The 27,349-nt window shown below is 40.7% G+C and overlaps 1 protein-coding gene across 2 annotated transcripts in view; it reads left to right on the top strand.

Annotated features, from left to right (window-relative positions):
• Zc2hc1b (zinc finger C2HC-type containing 1B) overlaps window positions 1–21,223 on the top strand; it is a 68,753-nt gene extending 47,530 nt beyond the window's left edge. For both annotated transcript variants that reach the window (XM_023712261.1, XM_023712262.1), the window contains exons 7-8: window positions 20,438–20,519; window positions 21,096–21,223. In XM_023712261.1, coding sequence (XP_023568029.1) covers window positions 20,438–20,505 — 68 coding nt within the window. In that variant the 3' untranslated portion in view covers window positions 20,506–20,519; window positions 21,096–21,223. The remainder of the gene's footprint in view (window positions 1–20,437; window positions 20,520–21,095) is intronic.
• The last annotated feature ends 6,126 nt before the right edge of the window (window positions 21,224–27,349 follow it).

Below are 27,349 nucleotides of genomic sequence, written 5' to 3' on the forward strand. Positions count from 1 at the left end.
GTATCAGCATATATAGTTAGTCAGGGTGAGAATCCTACCAATTAACTGCTAGTTTCAAAAACCTGCTGAGGATTCTCAGGATCATTGCCTTACGCATCTTGTGCATATAAATGTATGGCTTTGCCCCTGTCATTTTTCCCAGCTTTTCTCCTTGCCCTCTCCTTGTTGTCCAATCCTCAAGTTCTCACTTTCCTTTTAATTGTTTTATACCTTTCTATTTGTATTTCTTCTTTTGAGTTCTTATACTAGGGAGACTACAATATTTACACGTGTGGGTCTGGTTTATTTCACTTATGAGTATATCTTCAAGTGGCATCCACTTAAATATAAACACTTCAAGTTTATCATTCTTTATAGCTGAGTAGTATGCCACTGTATAAAAATAACACATCTTTTTCATCCATTCTTCAGGTGATGGGCATCTTGGTTTTTTCCAAGATTTGGCTATCACAAATTCTGCTGTTATAAACATAGGTACACATATATCAGTATGATATGACGTTTTTAGTTCCTCCAGGAAAATTCCCAGTAGGGGGATAGCTGGCTTGAATGGATTTCCAGTCCTAGTTTCTTAAGGAGTCTCCACACTAATTTCCATAATGGTTGCACCAGTCTGCATTCCCACCAGCAGTGGACAAGGGTTCCCTTTTCCCCACAGCCTCTCCAACATTTGTTGTTGGTTCATTTCCTTATGATAGCTATTTTTTCTGGGGTGGGATGGTATCTCAGTGTTGTTTTAATTTGCATTTCATGGATAGCTAGTGATGTGGAGCATTTTTTCATATATTTATTCACTTCTTTAATTTCACCCTCTGAGAAGTGTGTATTCATCTCGGATGCCCATTTTAGGATTGGGCCTTTAAATGTTGGGGCCCTAATGTTTCTCAGTTCTTCATAAATTCTAGAGAGCAGGCCTTTGTCTGAGTGCTTATTAGTCAAGATTTTTTCCAAATTTGTGGGCTGTCTTTTCACTTTGTTGGTAATTTCTTTTGACGCGCAAAAACTTCTCAACAAGAGGAGGTCCCAGTTCTTAATTCTTTCAAGTATTACCCATGTGATTTGATTTTTGTTCATGAACTCTTTGCCTACCCCTATGTCTTCAAGAGTTCCTCCTACTTTCTCTTCCAGGAGACTTAGTGTTTCTGTTTTAATGTTTAGATCTTTAATCCATTTTGACTTTAGTTTAGTGCATAGTGATAGGAGTGGGTCAAGTTTTAGTTTTCAGCATATAGAGATCCAGTTTGTCCAGCACCATTTGTAAAGAGGCTATCTTTCTTCCAGTGAGTATGTTTCACCCCTTTGTCAAAGATAAGGTGGCTGAGCGTGTTTGGAGAGGCTTCAGCATCTTCCAGTCTATTCCATTAATCCTCAGGTCTGTTTCATTGCCAGTACCATGCTGATTTTATCTCAGTAGTCTTGTAGTACAATTTCTAATCAGGAATTGTAATGCCTCCTGCCTTGTCTTTGTTGCCCAGGATTGGCCTTTTCTATTCTAGGTGTTTTCTGTTTCCAAATAAATTTTAGGAACAATTTCTCTAGGTCTGTGAGGTATGTTGGTGGTAGTTTGATAGGGATTGCATTAAACCTGTACAGTAATTTTGAGAGTATGACCATCTTCACAATGTTGGTTCTTCCTATTCAGGAGCAGGGAATATCTTTCCATTTTCTGAAATCCTCTACAATCTCTTTTTTCAGAGTACTGTAATTTTCCTTTAAAAGATCTTTGACTTCTTTAGTTAGATTGATTCCAAGGTATTTCATTTTCCATGGTGCTATTGTAAAAGGTATTGTTTCTCCAATTTCCCTCTCAGTGTGTTTGTTATCTATGTAGAGGACTTTTGGGTACTGACTTTGTATCCTGCTATGCTACCGAATTCATGTATCAATTCTAGTAACTTCTTGGTGGAGTTTTGTGGGTCTTCCAAGTAAAGTACCATGTCATCTGCAAATAATGATAATTTAACTTCTTCTTTGCCTATTCTTATTCTTTTTATTTCTCTCCTTTGTCTAATGGCTCTAGCTAATGATTCCAGGACTATATTGAATGGGAGGGGTAATAGAGGACATCTTTGTCTTGTACCAGATCTGAGAGTAAAAGATTTCAGTTTTTCCCCATTTAGAATTATGTTAGCTATTGGGTTGCCATAGATTTTTTTTTATCAGATTGAAGTAGAGGTCTTCTATTCTAATTTTCCGTAGGATTTTGAACATGAATGAGTGTTGGACTTTGTCAAAAGCCTTTTCTGCATCAATTGAAATGATCATGTGGTTTTTAGATTGATATAGTGCATTACATTTATAGATTTTTGAATATTGAACCATCCTTGCATCCCCAGGATGAATCCTACCTGGTCATGGTGTGTGATCTTCTTGATGATTTGCTGTATTCTATTTGGTAGGATTTTACTCAGGATTTTTGCATCTACGTTCATGAGGGAGATTGGCCTGTAGTTCTTTCTTAATTGTGTCTTTCCTTGGTTTTTGTATCAGTATAATATTTGCCTCCAGGAATGATTTTGAGAGGACTGCTTCCTTTTCAATTTCATTGAAGAGTTGAGGAGTATAGGGATTATATCTTCCATAAATTTCTTGTAGAATTCAGCTGTGAATCCATCAGGACCTGAACTTTTCTTTGTCAGTAAGGTTTTTTTTTTTTTATTACATTTCATATTTCATTGGCTGTTACTGGGTTATTGAGAGTTGTTATATCTTCTTGATTCAGTTTTGATAATTTGTACCTTTCTAGGAATCTGTCCATTTCTTCTGTGTCTTCTATTGTGTGAGAGTAAAGCTTCTCAAAGTCGCTATTGACAATCTTCTGAATTTCCACTGGGTCTGTGGTAATTATACCCTTTTCATTCCTTATTGCTTGTATTTGAATTTTTTCTTTCTTCTTTTTGATGAGGTTAGATAGGAGCTTATCAATTTTATTTAATCTTTTAAAGATCCAGCTTTTTGATTCATTAATTCTTTGAACTGTTTTCTTCATCTCAATTGAATTAATTTCTGTTCTAATCTTTATGATTTCTTCCCATCTTTGGGCTCTGTGTTTGGTTTTCTCTTCCTTTTCTAGATGTTGGAGGTGCATCATTAAGGTGTTTATTTGTTCCCATTCTGTTTTCCTAATGTGTGAGTTCACAGCTATGAATTTTCCTCTGAGAACTGCTTTCTTCACATCCCATAAGTTCTGATAAGTTGTGGCTGAATTTTCATTGAATTTTAGATATTGTTGAATTTTTTAATTTCATCTGTGACCCATTGGTTGTTGAATAGGGTGTTATTTAATTTCCATGTATATTGGGGGCTTTTTTGTTTTCTTGTCTCATTTATTTCCAGTTTTATTGCACTGTGGTCAGATAATATGCATGGGATAATTTCTGTTTTCTTGCATATGCTTAAGCATGACCTATGGACCAGTATGTGGTCTATTTTAGAAAATGACCCATGTGCAGCTGAAAAAATAAGTGTTCAGCTGTTTTTGGATGGAACACTCTGTATATGTCTACTAAGTCCATTTGTTCCAAGCTCTGGTTCAGTTCTGCTGCTACTTTGCTAATTTTTTGTGTGCTTGACCTATCCTTTTGGGATAAGGAGGTGTTAAGGTCTCCTATTAAGATTGTGGTATTGGATATTAGATTTTTCGTGTCCATTAAGATTCATCTTATATAGTTGGGTGCTCCTATGTTTGGTGTATATACATTTGTGAGTGTTACCTCTTCCTTTTGAATTTTTCCCCAAACCATTATATAGTGGCCTTCTTTATTTCATGTAATCATTTTTGATCTGAAGTTGAGACTGTCTGAGAACAGGATTGCTACCCCTGCTTTTTTCTGAGGTGCTGGGTCATATAGTATTGTTTTCCATCCTTTGACTTTCAGCCTATGGATTTCTTTTTGAGTTAAGTGTGTTTCTTATATACAGCATATTGTTGGATTGTGTTTCCTAATCCACTGTGCCAGCCTATTTCTTTTAATTGGTGAATTGAGTCCATTTACGTTGATGCTTATAATTGAGATGTATTGATTTATGGTTGACATGTTATTTACTTGCTATTGTTTACTCCTTTTTTTCCTGTGTGTAATTGTTTGGCCTATTTAGTGGGTTCCTTCTGGTCTCATTCGTGGAGTTCTGATCATTTTGATCCCTCTCTAGAACATCTTTCAATAGTCTGTGTAGGGTTGGCTTTGTCATCATGAAATTCTTTAATTGTTCTTTGTGTTGGAAGTATTTCACTTCTCCATCAAACTTGAAAGGGAGTTTTGCAAGGTATAGTAGTCTGGGCTGGAATCTGTTTTCATAGAGGACTTGAAGAACTCTGCTCCATGCTCTTCTTGTGTTCATGGTTTGTGAAGAGAAATCTGCCATTATTCTGATTGGTTTTCCTTTAAATGTGATGTTTCTTTTCTCTAGTGGCTTTTAGTATATTGTTCTTGTGCTGGATTTCTGGGATCTTGACTATTATATGTCTCGGTGTTTTTTTAATTGGGTTGATGTTATTTGGAGTTCTGTATGCTTTAGTTAACTGAATGTCAGATTGCTTCCTCATATTTGGGAAGTTTTCTGCTATTACTTCTGCCCATATTCTTTTTATATCATTGGTATTGACTCCTTCTTTCTCGTTGATGCCTATTAGCCTCACGTTGTTCATCTTTGCATCGTCTTGCAGGTGATGGATTATTCTTTCCTGAATCCTTGTTGTTTTTAAGAGAACTTTTCTTACCTTTTCACTAGCTGTAACAGCATCAAGATCTGAAACTCTATCTTCACTTTCACTCAAATGGTTTTGCAAGCTTGTGATTGAGATTTTAAGTTTCTCTATATCCCTTTGACTCTGCTTCATGCGATCTATTTCTTTCCTGTATTGCTCATTCAAGGAATCTGTCGCTTTTCTAATCTCTATTTTTTATGTGACTTCTTGAGAAGCAGTTATTAATTATTTTACTTCAGAGATTATTTCTGATCTGATTTCCTCTATATGTTTCTGCATTCTTTACTTCAGATGCTACTAATTCAGATTTCTTTTTTTATTTCAGAGATTAATTCTGATCTGAGTTCCCCTATACCTTTCTGCTGTTGTTTCGTTTCTTCCGAAGCTAGTAATTCAGAGATTTTATTTTTAATTTCAGAGATTATTTGTGACCTAAGTTCCTCTACACCTTTCTTCTGTTGTTTCTTTTCTTCCAATTCTAGTAATTCAGAGATTTCTTTTATTATTTGAGATTAACTCTGATATGAGTTCCTCTATACCTTTCTGCTATTGTTTCTTTACTTCAGACGCTATTAATTCGTACATTTCAGCTGAGCTAGTGTCCTCTGCACTTATTCTGGGTGGGCCCGAGGCTTGAGATTGCATTTTTCTCCTTCTCTTTGTCATTTTGTATAGCACTGACCTCTGACCTTTGGTGTAGAGCTTTGGTGCAGTTATAACCTTAGCACTTACTGAAATTTGGGTGCAGATCTATTAAGTTTGAGTTTATCCAGTTGTGCTTGGTTTGGGTCTAGCTGTTGTGCTCAGCTCCTTCCTGCTGCAGCCCTTGGAAGTGAACCTGTTGTGCCCCTCTGTTGTGCCCCTGGCCCAGGGAGCGCAGGGGAGTGAGGAAGCTCTCCCACACACTGGCCGAGCCTGCGCTTGTGCTGGGTCTGGGGGGTCCCCAGGGCATGGCAGAGCGTCTCACTCACGCAGCCTGCCTGAGTTTGGTCCAGAGAGTTCCCCCGGGCCCATGGGAGCCGGAAGCTTCCCACACACTCACTGGGCCTGGCCTTGGCTGGATCTTGCTTTATTTTTTAAATTATTTTTCTTGCCTGTGCCCTCACTTACACATAAAAAATAAATCACCAGGATAAGTGTGTTTTCATGAGTGAAACAGCTCACTTGGAGCGCTGGGGGGAGGGGGAAGCAGCAGCACATTCTAGGAAGTGTTCAAGACCTGGGAGAAAGCCCAAGTGCACACACGGCTGTGAACAGGCCAGGCATGGGTCTGAATCTCACCTGGTGCATCTATTCCTTTGTCTGGGCTGTGTTAATATGAGGCTCTGTATAACATGAGGGTTTGCCACAGGTGAATGTAATCCTCAAAGTGAATGTGTTCGATGCTTAATCCCCAGTGCAGCCATGCTGAGAGATGTGGCCTTCACGATGCGCTCAGGTGTCCAGGCTCTGCCCTGGCAAATGGGTTGCCCTCCTCACCGAGGGTGTGCGCAGTCATCACAGGTGTTATTTACATTACAGAGTGAGCTTAGCGCCGTTCGTTCTGCTCTATCATGCATGCGCTCTCACCCTTCTTCCATGGATGATGCAGCAGAAATGCCCTCTGCCTCCCCAGCCTGCAGACCTATAAGAGAACAATCTTGGTTTCATGCTTCCAGCCTTGAGTATTCTGTTATAGTAGCACAGCACAGAGCAACACAGAAACTGTGACCAAAATGTATCGCTATTGCTGTAACAAATAAGTAAGGGGCACATCTCTGAAAATGTGGCTTTGGAGAGTGGCTTTGGCACTAGTAGAGGCTGGCGGAACTTGAAGGAGAAAGCTAGAAAATACTTTGTTAGTGGAATTTTACGGGCAGTTCTGGTGAGGACTCAGAAAACACAAGCTGTAGGGAAAGCCACGTCTCAGTTACTTTTCACTTGTTGCTGGGACAAAATATTCAACACCCAAAATGATGGAAGGAAAGGTTTATGTAGCTCACGGTTAGTGGAAGTTTCAGCCTATACTCCACTGGCTCTAAGGCAGATGGCAGCAGGAAACAGTGAAGAGCAGAGGAGGAGCAGCAGCTGTAGCGTCCATCAAACCTCTGTCTCTTCCTTCCACACGAACTGCAAAGATCCGAGCTCCTCCGAGAAAGTCATGGCGGTTGCTCTGAAGATCGGAGCTCCTCCAAAGTGGCACAGCTGTGCTGATCAAGCTCCTCCAAGGAAGTGGGGTGCAGAAGCCTTCCTCAACCCATTATATACCTTTTAAGTGCTGAGTCACTCTGGGGCAGGTCCTTCCTGCCCCTAAGAGGGGCCCCTCCACACTCTAGGATGGGACCTTCCCCACCCCATGGGGTGGGGTTCCCCACATCCCAGAGTGTGGAACCATGGAGCAGATCCAGCCACGTGGACACACATGTATCAACCACTACAACCTGGATCACATTTGGGGTTGTAGCCGTACACCCCACAGATGTTGTAGTCAGTGATGGACAGAGCAGTGCCCTACGTTACAAGGGAGCTAGAAATTCACATCACTGGGTGATGTGGCTGCCACAGGCTGTAGCACAGCATAGCTCTTATGTGTTTATGGCACTTCTGGTGTCAACAGACCTACTGCACTGCCAGTTGTATTATTAATGGTACCTGGTACTAGCAAGTGACAATACGTGATTCGGTTACCCCGTTATGTTCCAACTGTGCATTCTATAGCTTACTTCTATTTATTAAAAAAAGTTTTCTGTGAGACAGTCTGCTCTGGTGTCCTGGAGGCAGCCTCAGTACCTCAGCACCAGCCGGGTGCATGTTGACACCACATCAAGAGGCCCGCAGAGTGACTGACTTTGTCATCCAGGTGTGTGTGTGCAGTCTCTGTGATGGTCACATGGTAACATGGCCTATCAAGGTGCTTCTCCAGATGTAGATCTGTGGTCAGGTCGTGTGTGGCTGTAGGAAAGAGGTCATGGTCAAAATGTTCATAAAATCCAGAAATTCAGACAATAGGGGCCATCCTGAGGAGGTTTCACACAGGCCCGAGGGAACAGGCCTTGGAAATGAGGGTGAAGAGCATCCTTCTACACAGCTGCACAGGACTTGTGGAATTCTGTTTGGGTTCTAGGACTTTACAGAAGGCTGAACCTAACAGCACTGCACTAAGATATCCAGCAAAGGAATATCTAAGCTGCAAATATTCAAGGTACTTCATGGCTTCTTTTACTCATAGTAAAACAAGAAAAGAGCAAAGACTTAAAAGTAGAATTTATAATCAAAAGGAAAACAGAATGGAAAGATTTAGGGACCTCTCAGTGTAGCCATATGTCTCAGTTACTCATCTCTCCTTGCTGGGACAAATACCTGGCACTCAAAATGAAGGAAGGAAAGGTGTATTTAGCTCACAGTTACTGGAGGTTTCAGTCCATCCTCAGCTGGCTCCAGGGCAGAGCGGCACAGGGCAGAGAGCATCCATTCGGGGCAGCAGCAAAGAGCAGAGAGCAAGGGAGGAGTAGCAGCACCAGTGGCTGCAGAGAGCAAGTCTGTCTCCCTTATGCTGCATTCGGACTATCCGCCCCAGGCTGGGTATAGCGCTCCCACCCATAATCCCAGTGGATCATGAGTTAATCACAAGCTCCATTATAAGTCTGCCCCATGCCTGTATGAGGCTTTGGGGGGACACCTAGACATGAACCATAACACCATGCAAAGAATAAAAAGGGTGCTTGGAGGAGAACACTAAGACGGTGGGATGGCTGTTGGCCAAGGAGGCTCATCCAGATAGAAGAAAGCCAGGTTCTGTCCATCAGGTCAATGAGAGAAAGGTGCTGAGCGCATTTTGCAGAGGGGCTGATCTGGAGAACAGTGGGGGCAAGCCTATGGCACGTGAGCTGCAGCTGGCTGTTTGTTACCAAAAGCTCTAAAAGGTTCACCATCACTGCCTTGACCTCAGCACTCCCGGCTCTGCATCTCAGGACTCTGCCCTGCCCCTGTCCTGGCACAGTGCCCCTCAGCTGTCCTGGTCATGGCTCAGGTGGGCCCCAGTGTGGCTCAGCCCCCTGCTCTGAAAGTCCACTCCACAAATCCTCCTTCTCCTACTAGATGCCCCATTTAAAAAAGGATCTCCCTGTATCCTGTTATCTACCTTTTATTTTATTCTTTAATATTTATACTTTAGATTTCTCATATAAGAGAAGGATGCAATATTCAGACTTGTGTTTTATTTTGCTAAGCATGATGATCTCAGGATACATCTATTTTCAAATGACTACAAATCGCTCAAACCTATCCTTCTTTACAGCAGAGTAGTACTCCATTTCTTTTTCTAGTCATCTGTTGATAGACACAGAGGATGCTTCTACTATTTTAGCTATTCCCTGTTGTGTAGCCATAAACATGGTTATTCATGTATCACTATAACATGATTTCTTTATCTGTTTTTTTTGAAGATACCCAGAAGGGGAAGCACTGGGTCAAATGGGATTTCTAATTTTAGTTTTTTAAGACATTTCCTTCCTTACTTTCACAGTGGTTGCAATAGTTTACACTTTAACAAGTAGAAGGGTTTCTTTTTTCTTCAGCCTCATTAGCATTTGTTCTTTTGAGAGTTCTTGCTGATAGCTATTTTTACAGAATAAGGTGGAACCTTACTATCTTAATTTGCATTTCTCTAATGACCAAAGATGTTGAACATTTTTTATGTGCTTATTGGACTGTTATGGTTCATGTCTAGATGTCCCTCCAAAGCCTCATGCTGTCATGGGCTAGGCTTCTAGAATTTTTGATTGATTCATTCTTGAATGAATCAGTCATGCTACACTCACCCTGGGGAGGGAGCCTACGTACAGCACAAGGGAGGGAAAGTGGCTTGCTCTCTGTGGCTCCGCCCTTTGCTCTTGCTGCTTTTGTTGTCTTCTCCCACCATGAGCTGCTGTCCTCTGCCGTGGGCCGCTCTGCCTTGGAGCCAGCTGAGTATGGACTGAAACCTCCACTAACTGTGATCTAAATAAACATTTCCTTCCTTCATTCTGGAGGTCAGACATTTTGTCCCAGCAGTGAAAGAAAAGTAACCGAGACATGGCCATTTGTATTTCTTCTTCTGAGGAGTGTCCATTCATTTTTGCTTCCCTTTTATTGGGTCTTTTATTTCAGGGAGCCTAGATTTTGTGAGTTCTTTACATACTCAAGATATTAGTCCTCTGTTCCAAGGAGTAGTTGGCAAAACTTCTTTTCATTTTGTCAAGTACTCTTCCCTGTGTATGTGTTTCCCGTCACATGGCAGCTTCTCAATTTAACATTATCCCATCTGTTAGTCCTTGGCGTTATTCTTGTGTAATCGGTGTTCGGCTCAGAAAGCCCTTGCCTGAGCCTCTGCCTTCGAGAGGCTCCCTGATGATATCTTCCAGAAGATACAGTGCTTCTGCTTTAATATTGAGGTCTTTGATCTATTTTCATTTTATTTTAGTGCCTGGTGAGAGATGTGAGCCTACATTCAATGGCGCTTTGCACGCCGATAATGAGTTTTCCCAGCACCATGTGCCATCTTTCCTCCAGCATGTGTTTTGGGTCCCTTTTCAAAGCCCAGATGTCTACACGTGCCTGGGCTTCTTTCTGCATCATCTGTCCTGTTCCATCTACTTGTGTGTCCATTTTTGTGAGTACAATGCCAGGTTTATCACTTAAGCTTTGGATATAGCTTATATGTCTGCCCCATTTCACTAAGCATGATGGCCTCACAGTGCATCTGTTTTCCTACAAATGGCTCAGATTTATCTTTTTCTGTTGATTTGTCAAGGAATAGATAGGTGGCAATACAGGAGATCTGGGATTATATTGTTTTCTGTTTTGCTCTTCATGCCTAGGATTGGTTTTGCTATTTCTTCTGGCTCTGTATAAATTTTTCTTTTCTTTTCTCGCTTTCTTTTTCTTTTTCTTTCTTTTTACAATTTTGTGAGGAATGCGGTATTTTGGTTGGGGTTCCATTAAATCTATAAAACTTGGTAATGTGACCATTTGGGCAGCATTAATTCTGCAGAGCTAGGAATAGGAAATGTCTCTTTCCATTTTTGTTATCTTTTCCAGTCTTCCTCTTCAGAGTGTTAAAGTGTTCACTGCAGAGTTCTTTCACTTCTGTGTTAAATACTTCAGTATCTAAAATTTTTGCAGCTGTTGTGAATGATATTCTTTTATTGATTTTTTTCAGTATGTTCAATGTTGGGGTACAGGAATACTATTGATATTCATATATTGATTTGTATTCTAGTACTTTGATGAACTTATTAGTTCTAGGAGACTGGTGAATTTTGGGAGTGCTTGCTATGCACAGAACCATATCCTCTACAAATAATGATAGTTTGACTTTTTTCATTCTTACCCATATCATTTTCTTTTCCTTGCCTGATAACTCTGACGAAGGCTTCCAGCACTATAGTGGTACCTTGGTTCCCGAACTTACTTCTTGCCATGATCCTGGAAAGGAATAGGAACCAGAACCAAATCAAATTTCCTCTTGATTTAAACCTTACCATTGAATTTGATCCTTTCTCATCCAGTTTGGTTTGTGACCAGAATCACGGCCAGAATTAGGCTCATGAATAAAGTACCACCATGTGCTGAGCAGGAGTGCTGAGAATCAACAGTCTTGTCATGTCCCTGACTTTAGGGTAAAATGTTCAACTTTTTCCCCATTTATTATGCTGTTTGTCATTGGGTTGTCACATGTGGCTTTTATCTTATTGAAATAAAGTTCTTTGGTGCCTATTTTTTGTCATGCTTTTTAAAATTCATTTATTTATTAGAACATGTTTGTAGTACATAATGGTTACATTTCTTGTGGAGAGTTGGTGCCTTTTTTTCTTTCCCTTCTGAAAAAGATCTATCTCTCTGCTTCCTATTATCTGTTTTTTTATATATTAATTTTATTGAGAAAGAAGTAGCGTTGAGACAGTTTCAAAACAGGTTAGTAGGACAATTACAATAATTAATACCTTGCATATTGTTGTCTTTGTAGTAGTTATTCATCTATTTTTATTTTGTACTTTATCAATTCTTTGTGTTTCTCATAGAAGAGAAACCATGCACTATCTAAATCTGATTCATTTCACTTAACATTATGGGCTCAAGGTGCTCCCATTTTTTTGAAAATGACTCAAGTTCATCTTTATGTCAGGGTAGTGCTCCATTGTTTTGTCAGGGTTTATATTAGGAATGGATATTGGACTTTGTCTATAGCTTTGTTTGCATCTATGGAGATGGTTATGTAGTGTTTGTCCTTGTTTCTGTCTATGTGATGTACTACACTTATTGATTTATGTACCTTGAACCATCCTTGGATCCCTGGGATGCAACCCACTTGATCATGATGTATAATTTTTTAAAGCTGTGTTACATTCTGTTTACCAGTGTCATTTTGAGGATTTTTGCATCTATGTTCATGAAAGAGATTGGTGCAATTCTCTTTCTCTGTCTATGTCTGTCTGTCTCTGTCCCTGTCTCTGTCTTTCTCTCTCGCATTAAATCTTTGTCAGACTTTAGTATTAGGGTAATACTAGCTCCCAGGACTGAGTTTGAAGGTCAGTACCCCTTCCCTTTCCATTGCATTGAGAAATTTGAAAAGTATTCTTATTAGATCTTGCCTGAAGTTCTTACAGAATTCAGCAGTGAATCTGTTGGTTACTGAGCTTTGTTTGGTAGATTTTTAGTTACTGCTTCACTTTCATGGAGTGCTTAGTATTTTTATATTTTCTTGGTTTAGTTTTGGTAATTTGTGTCTAGAAATCTGTCTATTTCTTCTAGATTCTCCAATTTATTAGAGTACATATTTTCAAAGTAGTGATTTACAATCTTCTGGATTTTGGAGGTGTCTATTTTGGTCTCTTTTCTTCACACCTAATTGCAATGATTAGATGTTTTTCTTTTCTTCTCTTGGTAAGTTTAAGAGTTTTGATTATCCATTCAAAGAACCAGCTTTTTGATTGATTCTATATATATATATATATATTACAATTTAAGTGATTTCTGCTCTAATATTTATAATTTTCTTCTTTTAAATAATTCTGGGTTTGGATTGTTCTTGTTTTTCTAGGCCCTTGAGGGCATAATTAGGTTATTTACTTGGGATTTCTCTGCTTTTTTGTGTGTGTGTGGTACTAGAGATCAAACCCAGGGCCTTGGCCATGCAAGACAAGAACTTAGCCACTGAGCCACACTCCCAGCCCTACACTTCCCCCTTAGGACAGCTTTATTTAGATTTCCTAGGTTCTGGCATGTCATGGCATGTGAAGAAATATTTGATTTCTTTGTTTTCTTATGTGACATATTGATTACCCAGGAGTGTAATGCTTAATCTTCCTGCACTTACATAATTTCTGTAGCTTCTCTTGCCACTAATTTCTAGCTTCCTTGAGCTATGCTTTGATAATATGTATGGAATGTTAAAAATTCCTTTATCTTTATCTAAGCAAGGTTTGTGACCTAGTAGGTGGTCTATTTGGGAGAAAGTGCCATGTGTTGCTGAAAAGAATGTGTTTTTGGGTTAAACATTCTACAGATCTATTATATCCTTTTGTTTGAAAGTGTGTTTCAGTCTGATATTTCCTTGCTGATTTTTGTCTAGTTGACCTATTTGTGAAGGTGAGGTGTTGAAATCTCTCATCATGATTTTTTTTGTTTTGTTTTGTTTTTGCACAACCAGAGATTGAACTCAGACCCTTGAGCTTGCCAGGGAGGCACTTATTCCACTGAGCCATCTCCCCGGCCCCATCATGATTTTTTTTAATGCTTACCTGATTTTTGTGCCTTACAATATCATATTTGTCTTATGAAGTTTTATATGCTGGTGTGTGGTACATATGTACTTACACTCGCTCTCTCTTCTGGGTGAACTGTCCCCTTTCCTAGTACATAATGACCTTCTTTGTCCTGTCTGGCCTGACATTTACTTTGCTGAAAATAGGCAAACTATTCCTGCTTTACTTTTGGGCTCCTGCTGTGTGAAAATTATTTTTCATCCTTTGGTTTTAATCTCTGAGCATCTTTAAAGGTCAAGTGTGTTTCTTACATGCAGCCTACCAATGGGTTTTGCTTTTTAATCCATTCTGCCATTGTATGTCTTCTGATAGAGGCCTTACAGTCATTTGCATCAAGAGAAGCTACTGGAGAGGGCCAGCCAAATAGCTCAGTGGATTAAAGCACCTGCAAGCAGGCGAAGGGGTCAGGGGTTTGATCCCCAGGCCTGCAGTGTCGGCCCCACCCTCGAGGTACCCTGAGATAGCAATTGAGACTGGGCTTGGTGGCACACGCCTGTAATCCCAGCTCTTGGGAGGCTGTAAACAGGTGGATCACTAGGAGTCCAAGCCAGTAGCGAGACCCTGAACACCCTGTAGACCCTTCCCTAAAAAAAATACAAACAAACAAAAAGAGATGCTACTGGAATGTATTAATGATTTTGTCATTGCGTTCCTTATGGTTGCTGATGTCTTTATTTTTCCCTTTTGCTTAAATGCTTACCCTACGTGCTATATTATTCCAATAAAACCTGTGGCATTGGTGTCTTCATTGTTTCCAAGATATCCCTGAATCTTTTTTTTTTTTTAGTGCTAGTTTTATAGTCATGAATCTTTCTTTTTCTTTCTTTCTTTCTTTCTTTCTTTCTTTCTTTCTTTCTTTCTTTCTTTCTTTCTTCCTTTCTTTCTCTCATTCTTCTGTGGCTGGCTCAGCCCACCCTGGGAGTGGGGCTGGCATGTCGTATGGTGCTGGGAACTGAACCGTAGTCCCTGCGCTTGCCTAAGCTGTCTAAGCAGGTGCTATTAGTTCACTGAGCTATCTGGCTGGCCACAGTCATGAATTTCTTAAGGTGCTTTTTTTCAAGGAAGTTTCTTACTTCTCCACTGAGTCTGAAAGATTGTTTTAAAAGATAAAGTAATAAAAGCTATGTACTTTAAAAAAAATAAAAATAAAAAATAAAACCCTAAAAAAAATAAAATAAAAACATAAAAAATAAAAGATAAAGTAAATTGGGTTGAAACTTTTTTCATTTGTGGCTTGAAGAACTTGCCTCCAAGATCTCCTGGCCTTTCAGATTTGTGTTGAGAAATTATATCTAAACTACTTTAGGTTATAGGCTATTTATTGTTTAACTGCTTTTAAAAATCTGTCTTTGTATTAGACTTCTGAGATTTTGCCTATTATTTAATACCAGGAAGTTCTTTTCTGATTATGGTTGTTTGAGGTTCTCCATGCCTAACTTACTTGTATGTAGAATTCTTCCCCTCTACTTGGAAAATTTTCTAGTATTATTTCTGTAAAAAGATTTTTTATGCAACTTGTGTCCTCCTTTAATTTCTGCCCACTGTTAGTCTGCTTTGCATCATCTAACAGCTGTTGGATTTATTTCCCATGAGCCCTTGTTGTTTTTAAGGTATCACTGAGAACACAGCCACTGCTATCAGCTCTGTCTTCTAGTTCTGACACTGTCCTCAGAGTCATTACTTCTGTTGTCCGTACTCTCCACAGAATATTTTATCACCCGGATTACAATGTGGTACCTTTTTATGATCTCTAATTCTTTCCTAAATTGGTCATTCATGTGTTGTTTCATTGGGTTAGTTCAGCTAGTCTTTACTTGCAGATTTAAGCTCTCTGATCTTTCTCTATTAGTACATGGTGACAGTATGTAACCCTAATATGCCTGTGTGGAGGTGGCACCTGCATAGAACATTTTAATTCCTTTTTTCATCCTCTTTCCTTCCCTCCCTCCCTTTTTCTTTGATCTCTTGATTTCCTTCCCATTCGAGAAAAATCGCTCTCCCTATTTCCAATTATCTACCTTTTATTTTGCTCTTTATGAACAATTTTGGTTTTTCATGTAAGAGAAGCCATGCAGTGTTTAAGCTTTGTGTCTGATTCATTTCACCTAAGATTCTGGTTTCAAGGTGCATCTGTTTTCCCACAGATGACTCAAGCCTACCGTTACAGCATCATACTCCACCCTCTGTAAATACTACATATTCTTTATTCATTCATCTGTTGATGGACACGTAGGCCGCTTCCAAGGTTTAGCCATTGTGAGTTGCGCTGTTATACATACGGGTATGCACTCTGGAAGAGTTGGGTCAAATGGGGCTTCTAGGTTTTCTCTTTGAAGAATCTGCATACTGATTTCCATAGTGTTGCTATCTAGTTTACATTCCTGCCAACAGTGTAGCAGGGTTCTTTTCCTCCTGTAGCCTCACTAGTATTTTTAATTTGATTTCTTGACAATGGCTGTTTTTTTCCAGGTTAAGATGGAATTTCAGTTTTAATTTAACTTTCATTTCTGTAATGGCTAGTGATGTTGAACATTTCTTCGTGTATTTGCTTTTAAGTCTGTTATGTTTTTAGTCATATCATCTTGGAGTTCCTGGAAAACTTTATAGGTCTGGTTTGTTTGTTTATTTTTTCACTCTGTATAAATCAGCCATTAGGCTTTTATTTTTTATTTTTAAATTTTTTCCATGAAGTTGTAGCAATTTATTTTAAATAACCTACAGTTGATAAAAAGGGAATGTATGATAAAAATAGAAAATACTTGAGGAAAGATGTGGGAAACGGACTCTGCACACACTAAACTCCCACTGCCTCCAAAACGAATGATCACAGCCAAAAATGTTCTCACATTAAAATTCTGCTTTTTATGATTTTTTTCTCATCTTTCACAGAATTACAAAAGAAAAAAAAAAAACCTAAAATCTTGATTATTTTTCCTCTGTTGGGCTAAATACTCATTTTCCTCTAAATGTATTGACCTGTAGAACTTTTCATACAATAAAATTTTTCAAGTGAAGGACTGAGATCTAAAAAGAAAAAGACGGGTGGATATCTTAAAGGGTACAGAGAGTGCTCCGAACAAAGGATGAGGGGAAAATGGTATTTTATTTCCTCCCCATCAATATCCATTGGATCGCTTTGGAGTGTTTAAAAGAATTTTGTTGCCTTCTTTTCTCATATTTCTAGAGTGCTCTCTCTCTCTCTCTCTCTCTCTCTCTCTCTCTCTCTCTCTCTCTCTCCTTTCCTCTCGTGTGTGCGCATGCGCGCATGTACGCTGAGGGTTGAAATTCAACTAGCGTGGATGAAGTTTACTATTAGTGTGGACATCTCTTGTTAGTGATTTTGACTTCAGCTGCATTTTGGTATTTCTCTGCCTCTTTCACCTACTCAACTTAATAGCATTGGATTCCCTCACTGTGTTGTTGCAAGGAAAGGTTCCCTGCCGGTTATACCAATGCCAATAGATCAAATCATATATCAGTCATGTGCAGCAAAACTTGCTTTAGCAATGTCCCCTGTAGGCTGTACTGTACTTCTATGGGTGGGGGTGGAAAAGGGAAGAGAGAAAGGAGAGAGCTAAATCAGTGAGAAGGAGAGAAAAGGATCCAGAGGTGAACTGAAATCTGCCTGTGCTGGAATTATTTTTATAGCTGGAGTAGAGCACTAGCAGAGAGGGCCTTCGAGAAAACATTTAGGGGAGTCTGAGAAAGGGCACAGAGGGAGGGCAGTACACAGTGACTGGGGACTGAGGGAGGCCCAGAGAATGCAGAACCTGCTCATATGTTTGAGCGTTAGTTCAGTTTTAGAATCTCTGCACACAATCCTGGTGGTGCTACCCTGACGTGCCCATGTGCCCACGAAAGGTACTATGGTGTTTAGATTAAAGCGCTAGTTAATTCTCACTTTCTTTTGCATATATAAGGACATTTCCAATATCTAGATGGGATATTTTATCCATATATATATTAGATGAAAGGAAAAACAGAGCAAAGATAATGGGAAAAGAAAGAGAAAAAACAGAGACATAGAGGAAATGAAAAAGAAACCACAACCAAACCAAAACAAATCCCCGCACAGCTGAACCAGAATTGAAGCATCCTCACTGTCCTGCTTATAGAGCAGTCTGGGTTCCACCAAGCTCTGAAAACACACAGTTCATTTGGCCAAAGAATGAGAAAGAACTGAGGTGCAAGGAGAAATTTAAATTAGTATGGGAGAGCCACAGTGTTAGGAGGGGACCGAGGCACCGAAGAAAGTGTCACCTCTTCTAGCATCCGTGTGACACATACCTGCCCAAGCTGAGCAGCGATGGCTGAGGAACCTGCCATTTCTGCCCATTTTAAGGTGGCTTGCCAAGAATTTTTCAGGGAAATAGCATCTGAAAAATTATGTAAGAATTGATGCTTATTCTAAAAGATATTGGGAAATGGAAGGGAATGTATAAGGATCAGGTATAATTCTACCATCCTAGCCAGTGTTCCGAACCAGCGGGTCATTCAACGAAGGTCACCTGGGGGAGAAGCAGGGAATTGAAGAGGGGACAAAGGACAGGAGACGCAAAGAATGGAGACAAGACAGGATTTTGATCAAGTCTCATTTATTTAGGGGAGGTGCTGCGTATATATAGTGGAGGCATAGAGAAATGACGTCGGCGGGTAAAAGGCGCGAGTAACCAGGCAACCGGGCTATGACAGGAAGTCCCACCTCCAGGGCATAGCAGGAGACTTATGGGAAATAGGCGGGGTAAGAACTAGGAGCCTAGCTCATTGGAGGGAGGGGAGGAGGAACCTGGAAACCCACCTGCAATAGGATTGGAGGCCTGGAGTTATTGTGCCTCCCACAAGCCAGTGTTGTTATTTATTTATTTTAGAAATTATCTCTCTCTGCTCTTTCTCTGTCCTTCTTCCCTTCAATCAGTGTTAAGAGTCAGAGTGCATATGTAATTATGCATTCTTGATTTTTCTTAGCCTAACATTCTGTTTCCCTATGGCAGAAAAAATTCTTTGATAGTGTCATTTGATGAGCACAACGTAACTCATTTAGCTGTTTTCTTAAAGGTGAGCAGATAATTGCTTCTGCTTTTTTTCCTGTATTAAGTAAATCCCTTGTTCATACACAAGGGCCCCTACTTGTACTGTACACTTCCAAGTGCTCCATGAATGAACCCTTTAATCCTCAAAAGAGCAGGAGGAGGTCAGTGTGTACTTATATCCTTACTTTGCAGATGAGGAAATCACAGAGGTTAAGAAGCTTGGACACGCAATGTCACATGAAGCAGCAGAGTTTCCCCAACACTTTCTCTGCTTTGGGAAATCTGGGTCCAAACATATAAACATCAAGACTGTAGACATACACTAGGAAACTATTTCAGGAAAACGTGTGACTCTTCTTGCATTCCCTGCCACTAAGGTTTTGACTTAGCAAGTATTACAGCTTCTACCTAGACATTCCCACAAAGCCTCATGTACTCATGGGTGGGGCTTTGGGGCAGCAACTGGATCATGGGTGTGTGACACTGGATCAGTCCACTGATTGGCTTAGCATAGTTCTGGGTGTGGGTGCACCAACCAATAGGCTTGTAGTCAGGATAGAATAAAAAGGGAAAGGAAGAAGGAAGGCTCCTGTCTCCTGCTCGTGCCTCTTTCTCCTCTGCCATGTCGCCCTGCCTTGGAAGCAACTATAGACAGAAACCTTCATACACTGTGAGCTAAAGTAAACCAACCATTCTTCCTTTAACTTGTTGGTGCTAGGTATTTTGTCCCACAATGAAAAAGCAATGAAGATAGCAAGTGACCATTGACTGTTTTCTTGAGGTTTTTGTGTGAGACCAACTAAATACTTGGAACATGCGATCACTAAGTTCCATCTCTGCATCTTTATGCAGAAAGAAAAGCTACTATGACAGATAGCTCTAGATTTATGCCTGTGTTGTTTTGGACAGTTGGCTTTGTGTGTGTGTGTGTGTGTGTGTGTGTGGATCCGGGGATTGAACTCGGGCCCTTGCGCTTGCCAGAGAAGCGCTTATTCTACTGAGCCATCTCCCCTCCCTGCTTTGGACAGTTGGTAAACTGGTTTTCAGAGCTTTGCTGTGGGCTCTGCCTTTATACTGTTAAGCATTTACCTGCACTGGCATCCCTTCGTCTCATAATTGAGTCGTGCAGCAAAATACCATGAGGCTTACAATGGCCATTGCTGATCCTTTGGCAGAGAGAAAACGGGTTATGTTTGAGTGAAACAAAAAGCAAATGTTCTTCCCTATCCTCTGGCTCTTTAATTTATAATTTCTTTGTTTCTACCTCTTTATAAAACACAGATTGTTAAGAAGGAGGCTTCCAAGACAGAGGCAACTTGTTTATTTCTACAAAGAATAGCTTTTCTGAGAATTCTTTCAATCATGTGGTCAAACCAGGCCACAGTACAAGTGTGCTCCTATCTGCAGACTCCTATATCTCCATACCTAACAGTCCTGCTGCCCAGAGGCCAAGAATACTGTTTACAAAATGAGTTCACTGGACAGACATAATCCCTTAGAGGGAAGGCAGCTTCTGCTCCGTAAGGCTTATCAGAAGCTTTCCGGCATGAGGCCTGGCAAAGAATCATGAAGACGTGAAATATTCAGGGTACATTCTGCAAACTGGGCCAGGAGTGGGGAAGGATGCTGAGGTTGTATCATATAACTACTGGGCCACTTGAGGTGGCAGTGTGAATTTGTAGGTAAACACAGAGCTACAGGGCAGTGGGGGAAAATCACCTGGGACAGTCTTTGTTTTCCTTATTATTTATCCCAAGCTGGAAAGTGCATATTCATCTATAGCTATACAGACAAAGCAAAATAAGCAAGAAAAAGCAAAAGCCATGCTGGAATCCAATGTGAGGGTTTCACAATCCCCCCCCCCCATGGGAATGTTCTGCTTTGACATAACAAGGAATCTGTTTATGTTTGAAAAGGATCGGCTGTGGACTCTGCTTCTGGAGCAAACAGACTAGGATTTAGTAAATCATCTAAAAAAGATTAACTCCTAGACACCAGGTAAGAAAACACACCCTCCCCTAGCGCGAGTTCTGCTGATCATACTAAACCTTCAAGAGAAAGGATCCATTGCAAGCAAAGCTTGCACTAGAATAACAAAATAGATGCTCTTAAACCGCAGTGGTAAGCTGGACATGGTGGTCACAACTGTAACCCCAGCTCTTTAGGAGTCTGAGGCAGGAGCAATGTCTAGCCAAGCCAGGTTTGAGTGAGTTAGCAATTTAGCAAGAGCCTGTACTGAACAGAAAGAAGAAAAGAAAGGAATAGATAGAACACAGTTCAAAGGCCCCAAGCTCAACTTCCAGTACCACAAAAGAAAAAACAAACAAACAAACAAAAGTAATTTTGTTAAACTTACATTTTGAACAGGTGCTTAGTTTTTGATTTGTAATAGAAAAAGGGAATGATTCCTCAACTGTGAAGGCCCTACCTGGTCCTCTTTTCCACCTGCCACCTCGTCTGAGACTGGAAACTGTTGGAAAGCAAGTGCTGGTATCTCTAAGGAGACCTGATTTCTAACGTTCCCAGTGCAGAGCCGGTACAGTTCTGAAGCAGCAGCTTTTCTTCCACTTTCAGCCGGCTCCCTGAAGTCCTGCAGCTGGGCAGCCCTGCCAGGAATGCCACCAAGCAGAGCAGAAGTGTCCGTCGTTCCAGCCACCACTCCGACCGTCAGTTTTCCTCTTTATTCAAACCAAATTATTAAATACATCAACCTTTTATTTGTGCTGTCTGATTTAAATCTTTAGGCCAAGTGTTTTTAAAATTGGACATTTCAGGGCTGGCAAGGTAGCTCAGTGGACTAAGCTCCTGCTTAGGGAAGCGCAGGGTCCGGGGTTCGATCTCCTGCACCACATGCTGTGCTGGCCCACTCGTGGGAGCACTGAGCTGGCCAATGAGACTGGGGGTGGTGGTGGACACCCGTAATCCCAGTGCCAGGGAGGCTGAAAACAGGGGGATCATTGTAAGTCCAAGCTGTGTAGTTAGACCCTATACCAAATATATAACAACATAAATTAAATAAAGAAATAAAAAAATTGGACATTTCATAGGCACTTAAGGGTAGTGTTACTTTAATATTTGAAACTTTTTGTGAAATATTCATTGGTGTACTAGTATCATTTACTTAGGAGCATTGGATTTTAACCAGCTTTAGTCTATATAAAATAATCTATGCAACAAAGGGGACAAAAATATACATTGGAGGAAAGACAGTCTTTTTAATAAATGGTGCTGAGAAAATTAGATATCCACATGCAGAAAACTAAGTTTAGACCCATATATCTCACCATGAACTAAACTAAAATGGACCCCCCAAAAAATATTAAAACATACAATCTGCTGAAAAAAACTAGGCGAAACTCATATATATATATATATATATATATATATATATATATATGATACAGGGTCTCACTATGCAGATCGGACTCATAATGATCCTCCTGTCTTCAGCCTCCACAGTGTGGGGATTATAGGCATGCAACCCCACACCTGGTCCCATTGGCCAGCTCAGTGCACCAGGGCCAGGTCCTGTGCAGCCTGTGGTGCCAGGGATTGAACCCCAGCTCCTGAGCTTGCATAAGCAGGTGCTTAGTCCACTGAGCTATCTCACCAGCCCTTGGCAAAATTCTTGAAGATATATATTGATGAAGGCAGGGACTTTCTGAACAGAACCCTAAATGGCCCAAGAAGTAGTACTAAAACTCAACAAATGGTATCATATCAAATTCAAAAGCTTACATGCAACAAAAGAAACACCCCTCTCCCGAAAAAAGCCAGCCCACAGAAGGGAAAAAGGTTTTGCAGCTATTCCTCAAGCATGGGACTAACATGTAGAATATATAAAGAACTCAAAAAGTTAGACACCCCAAAATAAAAGACCCAATAAAGAAATGGGCAACTGAAATGAACAGAATATAGAAGAATATAATGCCAATAAATACATGAAAAAATGTTCAATATCACTGTTCATAAGAGAAATGCAAATTAAAACTACATTTTTTTTTCTGTATTTAATGGAAGTGTCTACAGGGTGTTCACGGTCTCACTACTAGATCAGACTCATAGTGATCCACCTGTTTACAGCCTCCCAAGAACTAGGATTACAGGCGTGTGCCACATGCCCAGTCTCAGTGGCTGTCTCAGCGTGCCCCAGGGGCGGAGCCAGCATGGCAGGCTGGGGGATTGAACTCCGGGCCCCTGTGCCTGTTTACAGGCACTTTAATCCACTGAGCTATTTGGCCAGCCCTATAAAACTACATTGTGGGGCCGGGGAGATGGCTCAGTGGAATAAGTGCTTGCCTGGCAAGCACAGGGGCCTGAGTTCAATCCCTGGTTCTGAAAAAAAAAAAAAAGAAAAAAAACTACATTGAGATACCATCTTAGGGGCCGGGGAGATGGCTCAGTGGAGATACCATCTTATCCCAGTGAATATGAATAGTATAAAAAACCAAAACTATCAAATAACAAATGCTGGTGAGAATGTGGGAAAAAATAAACTCCTACTCTGGTATAACCACTGTGGAAATCAGTGTAAAGATTCCTCAAAAACTGAAAACAAATTCCCTGTGACCCAGCTAACCCCCTCCGAGGTATCTTCCCAAATGAGTTGAAAAAATCATCATATTACAGGATACACGCACACCCATGTTTAGAGCAATACAATTTACAGTAGTTAGATCTTGGAAGCAACGTATATGCCATCAGCAAATGAACAGATAAAAATGTATCTATACAGCATGGAGTATACTCTGCCACAAAGGAAGATAAAGTTGAAGGATTCATAGGCAAATGGATGCAACTCGAGACCAAAACATTAAGTGAAATAAATCAGACACAAAAGCTGAACTATGACATAGTTTCTCTTATATGAAAACCCAGAGTAAAAATAGCAAAATGAAAGGTAAGAGGTGGTAGGGAGATAACAGGAGGAGCGCAGAGGGAAGGCAGGGATAAAGGATGGAGAAAGGGAATTGGGATCCTTTACGTATGTACACCAACTCCACACTAAGGAATGTCGTAAACATTATGTACTGTAAACATGTACTAAAAAAAAAAAAAAAAGATGGGGGAGGGGGGAGGAGGAGTAAGGGAGGGAAAAGGGAGCAAAAAGGAATTAAAATATCTTCTCTACACATTATGGTTTATATGTAGATCTCCCCCAGAACCTAATGTGCTCGTAGTTGGGCTTGTCAGAGGCGGCTGGATTGAGGGTATATAAAAATGGATTAAGGCATGTGGGATAACAACCTGAGACCACGGACTGGTTGGCATAGTTCCTGGGTGTGGACGGTGGGAAGGCCCGCCCTGAGAGTGGCTGGCACCATCCAATAGGCTTACGGCCTGAAAGGATTACAAGGGAAAGGGAGGCTTGCTGCCTCGCTGCTTTCCACCTGCTCTGCCACACTCCTGTACTGTCCTGCAACTGCCTTGCAGCCAGCTGACTCTGGGCTGCAATTTCTACAAACTGTGAGCTAAAATGTACTTCTCTTTTAACTTACAAGTGTCATGGATTTTGTTTCAGCAACAAGGAAATAACTAAGACAATACATGTACCAGCTTCCCATGAGGAATGTACACATTATATACTATACATATGTATCAATAAACTAAAATATTTTAAATTATATTCTTAATATATATATTAATTTGTTTCATTTATACTAGCTTTTCTTAGAGTTTTGTTTTGTTTTAGAACTGGGGATTGAACTCAGACCCTTGCACTTGCCAGGGAAGTGCTTATTCCACTGAGCCATCTCCCCAGCCCTTCTTAGTTTGTTGAAGAGAAAGATTTGTGCTTTTGTTTCTTCTTTGTAAGAATAAGATTTTTTTATTTATGCCTTGTACTCTTAACATTGTGGCCATTCTTGTAAGATTATAACTCATAGTGTATTAACTACTGTGACTCCCTCTTATGCCATGAAATTATTTTATTTTTTCATAGAATGCCTTCTCCATTTTAGTAACATTACTAGCATTACAGGAAAACAAGAAGCTGTGAAATCTCAGCTTTGATATTTGTACCCAATAACTATTAAGCCATTATTAGTAACCATACCTCTTTTCAGTGTTCCCCTACATAGAATTGTCTCACAAAGAGGCATTACACAGGTCCTATATTCTGGAGGGGGAAACCTGAAGTGGAGGGAGGAAGCTTACAGAAATCTCTCACCCTGGGGAAGAATGAGCAGAGGGCCTCAATCATTTACCTATCGTGGCCAAAACAGCAGCCACCTGTTCATTCCTTCACCATTGGCATGTACCAGTGATGGCGAACCTTCTAGAGCTTTTGGTGATCACAAACAGACCGCCGTGGCCCATGTGCCATAGGTTCGCCCACACAGATGTGCACAGCTGTTAGGAGGTGGTGAGTCAGTTCATCCTTGTCCCCATCCTCTGAAAGGTGAATGAACTTTCTGTAGTCATTTATACAGCGTACAATTTTTAGTCCTGCATCTTTTTCTTCTATCTTTCACATAATTTTATTTTCTCCCTTTAACCATAATAAAATGACATCCAAACTTTGTCTTAACTGGTGGGTCTATAAACACAGGCTTATCGATTCTACTCACAGGCAAGGCAAATGCTGCTTCCTGAAATGGTCCTACCATGGAGCCTCTGGTCATCCAACCCAAGTCACCTCCTTGCCTGGCTTTGTCTCCACTACACTGTGTGGCCAATTCACTGAGTCTCATCCTGGACTTTAACTTTTCCATGGCTTCCATAATTTTGCTGTGTTTTTCACATAGAATGTGTAGGATCTTTACTGCATTTCTACCACCTTTGGGGGCCTGAGCCTTCCTGTCAGCACTATCACTCCCAGAGGCTTCTCTCCCTTTTCCCCCCTTTTCCAGAACCATTTTTTCCTTCAGAATTCCCTGAATCTTTTTCTTACTCAGAAACTGTAACTGGGAAAATGAGGCCATATTGCCTGTCTAAATTTCAGTGAGAGAATCACAGGCTGAAATCCAGGCTGAATTCATCTGAAATCCTTGTGACCTGTATCTTAGGGGCCAGATGCCATTGTTTGATGTGCAGGAAAGTCAGGTCTGTGTTTTGGAATTGACCAAAGACTGTCCTAAGCTTTTTACCAAGATGGCACTGAAGGTGAAGAAGGAAGCCCCCGCCTCTCCCAAAGCTGAAGCCAAAGCAAAAGCTTTGAGGGCCAAGAAGGCAGTGCTGAAAGGCATCCACAGCCACAAGAAGATCTGAATGTCGCCCACCTTCCCCCGTTCCAAGACACTGTGGCTAAGAGGCAGCACAATTATCCTCGGAAGAGCTCCCAGGAAAAACAAGCTTGACCACTATGCCATCAAGTTCCCCCTGACCACAGAGTCAGCCATGAAAAAGATCGAGGACAACACCACACTCGTGTTCACTGTGGGTATCAAAACCAATAAGCACCATATCAAACAAGCTGTAAAGAACTCTATGACATCGATGTTGCCGAGGTCAATACCCTAGTCAGGCCTGATGGGGAGAAGATGGCATCTGTTCCACTGGCTCCCGGTTATGATGCATTGGATGTTACCAACAAAACTGGGATCATCTAAACTGAGTCCAGCTGGCTAATTCCAAATACATACCTTTTTCCCCATTTAAAAAAAAAAAAAAAAAGGACTGTCTTAAGCGATGCAGGAGTCCGTGTGTATGGGAGACCAGGACCTGACCCTGGGAGGGACTCTTCTGCCCCAGTGGAGGGCAGCTGAGAACCAGGGTGGACCCTCGAGCAGTGCCTCCTTCCAGGGAGCTACACTATCTCACGCAGTCTCATTTCCTCCCTACATGGCAGTGGAGGAAGCTGAAGACTCAGGTCTGTCTGACAGGCGGATCCCGTAGTTGAAGCTTCACGGAATCAACTCCTCGCGCTTCAGCTCGTCCCTGTGTGGCTGCCCGCGCAGCCTTGGTTCCGCAGTAGGTAGGAGGTAGCCACAGGATTCCTGGATGAGCAAACGAACTCAAGGCTTTTCTCTACCCACCCTCACCCTAGAGTGAAAAACAAGCCAGCCCTGTCAGACTGAAGCCACCAGAGTACTTTTCAAAGAACTTCCAATAATGAATAACTCATTTCTAGTTTGTACTGTTAATTAAAAGTAAATATTGTGTACAACTGGATCATGGTGGCCAAGAATAGACAGAATTCGGACCTATGTACATCAGAAATATGTTCTGTCATATTATAGGCCTCAGAATGCTATGCATTAGCTTTAGAATTAAGGGCTTAGTATTTTGAATGTAACTGAGGCATATAAGCTTTAAGCCATAAAGTGGTTGCACTCAAAAAGCAGTTTCTAGGTCACACTAGTTTTTGTGGGGACAGTAATGGCCAGGAGGGGGCATGAGGGAGCCGGGAACGTTTTTTTTTTTTTCTAATTTAGGAGTGTAGCTAATTGTCAACAGCCAATAGCTACAGGAAAAACCAATCAAGCCAGGCTGCAAGATATGTAAAGTTTATTATATGTAAATATTTGTTTATGGGGAGAAAGGCTCTAAAAACAAAAGACAAAGACCGTAAAAAGGTTTTACATTTTTAAAAACTCATTAACAAGATACCAATTTCAAGAGATAGATTACACAGTTAACATTGCAAATTCTCTTTGAAAAAGCTAATGACAACTGAATTACAAATATATCTATTAGCAATTAAAACAATACTTAGGAATTTAAGCAGCTTGAGTAGTTAAGCTAGGCAAAGAAAATTCTTTATATATATATTTAATTCCAGTAATATCTCTTAAATTCCTGTTCAAAAATATAATCAGAATTATAGTCAGCAAAACGTCTTTGACTGACGCCTGGATTATTTTACCACTTTACCTGGTTACACAGTG

The sequence above is a fragment of the Octodon degus genome, unplaced genomic scaffold, assembly GCF_000260255.1.
Source record: "Octodon degus isolate 3935 unplaced genomic scaffold, OctDeg1.0 scaffold00024, whole genome shotgun sequence".
In the NCBI taxonomy this organism is placed as follows: domain Eukaryota; kingdom Metazoa; phylum Chordata; class Mammalia; order Rodentia; family Octodontidae; genus Octodon; species Octodon degus.